At 51.9% G+C, this 1,164-nt stretch overlaps 1 protein-coding gene across 1 annotated transcript in view; it reads left to right on the forward strand.

Moving 5' to 3' along the window:
- The window catches only part of EMH_0056310 (uncharacterized protein), a gene marked incomplete at both ends in the record, with an annotated part of 1,790 nt that extends 963 nt beyond the window's left edge, over positions 1 to 827 (forward strand). The window contains one exon of the mRNA XM_013497345.1: positions 120 to 827. Within this exon, the coding sequence (XP_013352799.1) occupies positions 120 to 827 (708 nt within the window). The remainder of the gene's footprint in view (positions 1 to 119) is intronic.
- Positions 828 to 1,164: the final 337 nt, after the last annotated feature.

Genomic DNA, 1,164 nt, shown 5'->3' on the forward strand with positions numbered 1-1,164 from the left:
GTATCTTAGTGCTGCTCCTGCTGTCTCCTGTGTTTTGTCTCTGTCTCTTTCTTGTCTCTTCTGCAGCTCCTCCTGCTGCTGCTGCTGCACCTGCTGCTGCTGCTGCTGCTGCAGTGAAGCCAGCAGCAGACGCGAGGACAGTTGTGCTAGCTGGCACGCCTGCAAAGCAGCAGCAGCAGCAGCAGCAGCAACAGCAGCAGCAGCAGCAGCAGCAGCAGGGCTTTTCTGCTTTCAAGGAGCCTCTATTACAGGATTCACGGCAGCAGCAGCAAGAGCAGCAGCTGCTGCTCGACCACCAGCAGCAGCACAGCCAACAGCAGCAGCAGCAGCATGGGGATCACAGCAGCAGCTCTGCTGCTGCAGCAGCAGCAGCGGTAGCAGCAGCAGTAGGAGTAGTAGTAGTAGTTGCGGTAGTAGCAGCGTCAGCAGCAGCAGCTGCTGCTGCTGCTGCAGCAGAGCTGCTGTTGCCGTTCGCCCAGCTAGCTGCAGCAGCAGCATTCATTCCAGCATTAGCATCACCCCCAACAACAACTGCAGCAGTAGCAGCAGCAACAGCAGCAGCAGCAGCAGCAGCAGCAGCAGCAGCAGCAGTTGTGTTGTGTGTATGTACAGAAGAGGAGTTGGGTTTTTTAGAGGATAAACTAAAAGCAGTGGCGATGGAGCTGCGGGCATTCAATGCAGCAAGGAGACGGAGACTGTCTCCTGCTGCTGCTGCTGCTGCTGCTGCTCCCGCTGCTGCTGCTGCTGATGCTCCTGCTGCTGCTGCTGCTGCTGCTGCTGGTGATAGCACTGAAGAGAAGGCACTCAGCAGCCAGGTGAGATCCTAGAGGCCTCTCCTGTCTTTGTCTTTTTCGTTTTTTTTCTTTTTTTTTCTTTTTTTTTCTTTGTTTTTGTTTTTGTTTTTGTTTTTGTTTTTGTCTCCCCCTACTGTCTCTGTTGCTGCTGTGTTTCTGCTGCTGTCTCTGTTGCTGCTGCTGTATCTGCTGCTGTCTCTGTTGCTGCTGCTTCTGCTGCTGTCTCCTTTTTCTCTATGTTGCGCTCCCGGGGGCGAGCAACTGTCTCCTTTCTGGTTTTTTGTTATTTCACTCTAACGCATGCACTGTGCTGCATGCATCTTATATATATATATATATATATATATATATATATATATATTACGTTGCA

This window comes from Eimeria mitis, genomic scaffold (genome assembly GCF_000499745.2).
Source record: "Eimeria mitis Houghton genomic scaffold, Emh_scaff2619, whole genome shotgun sequence".
NCBI classification, from domain to species: Eukaryota; Apicomplexa; class Conoidasida; order Eucoccidiorida; family Eimeriidae; genus Eimeria; species Eimeria mitis.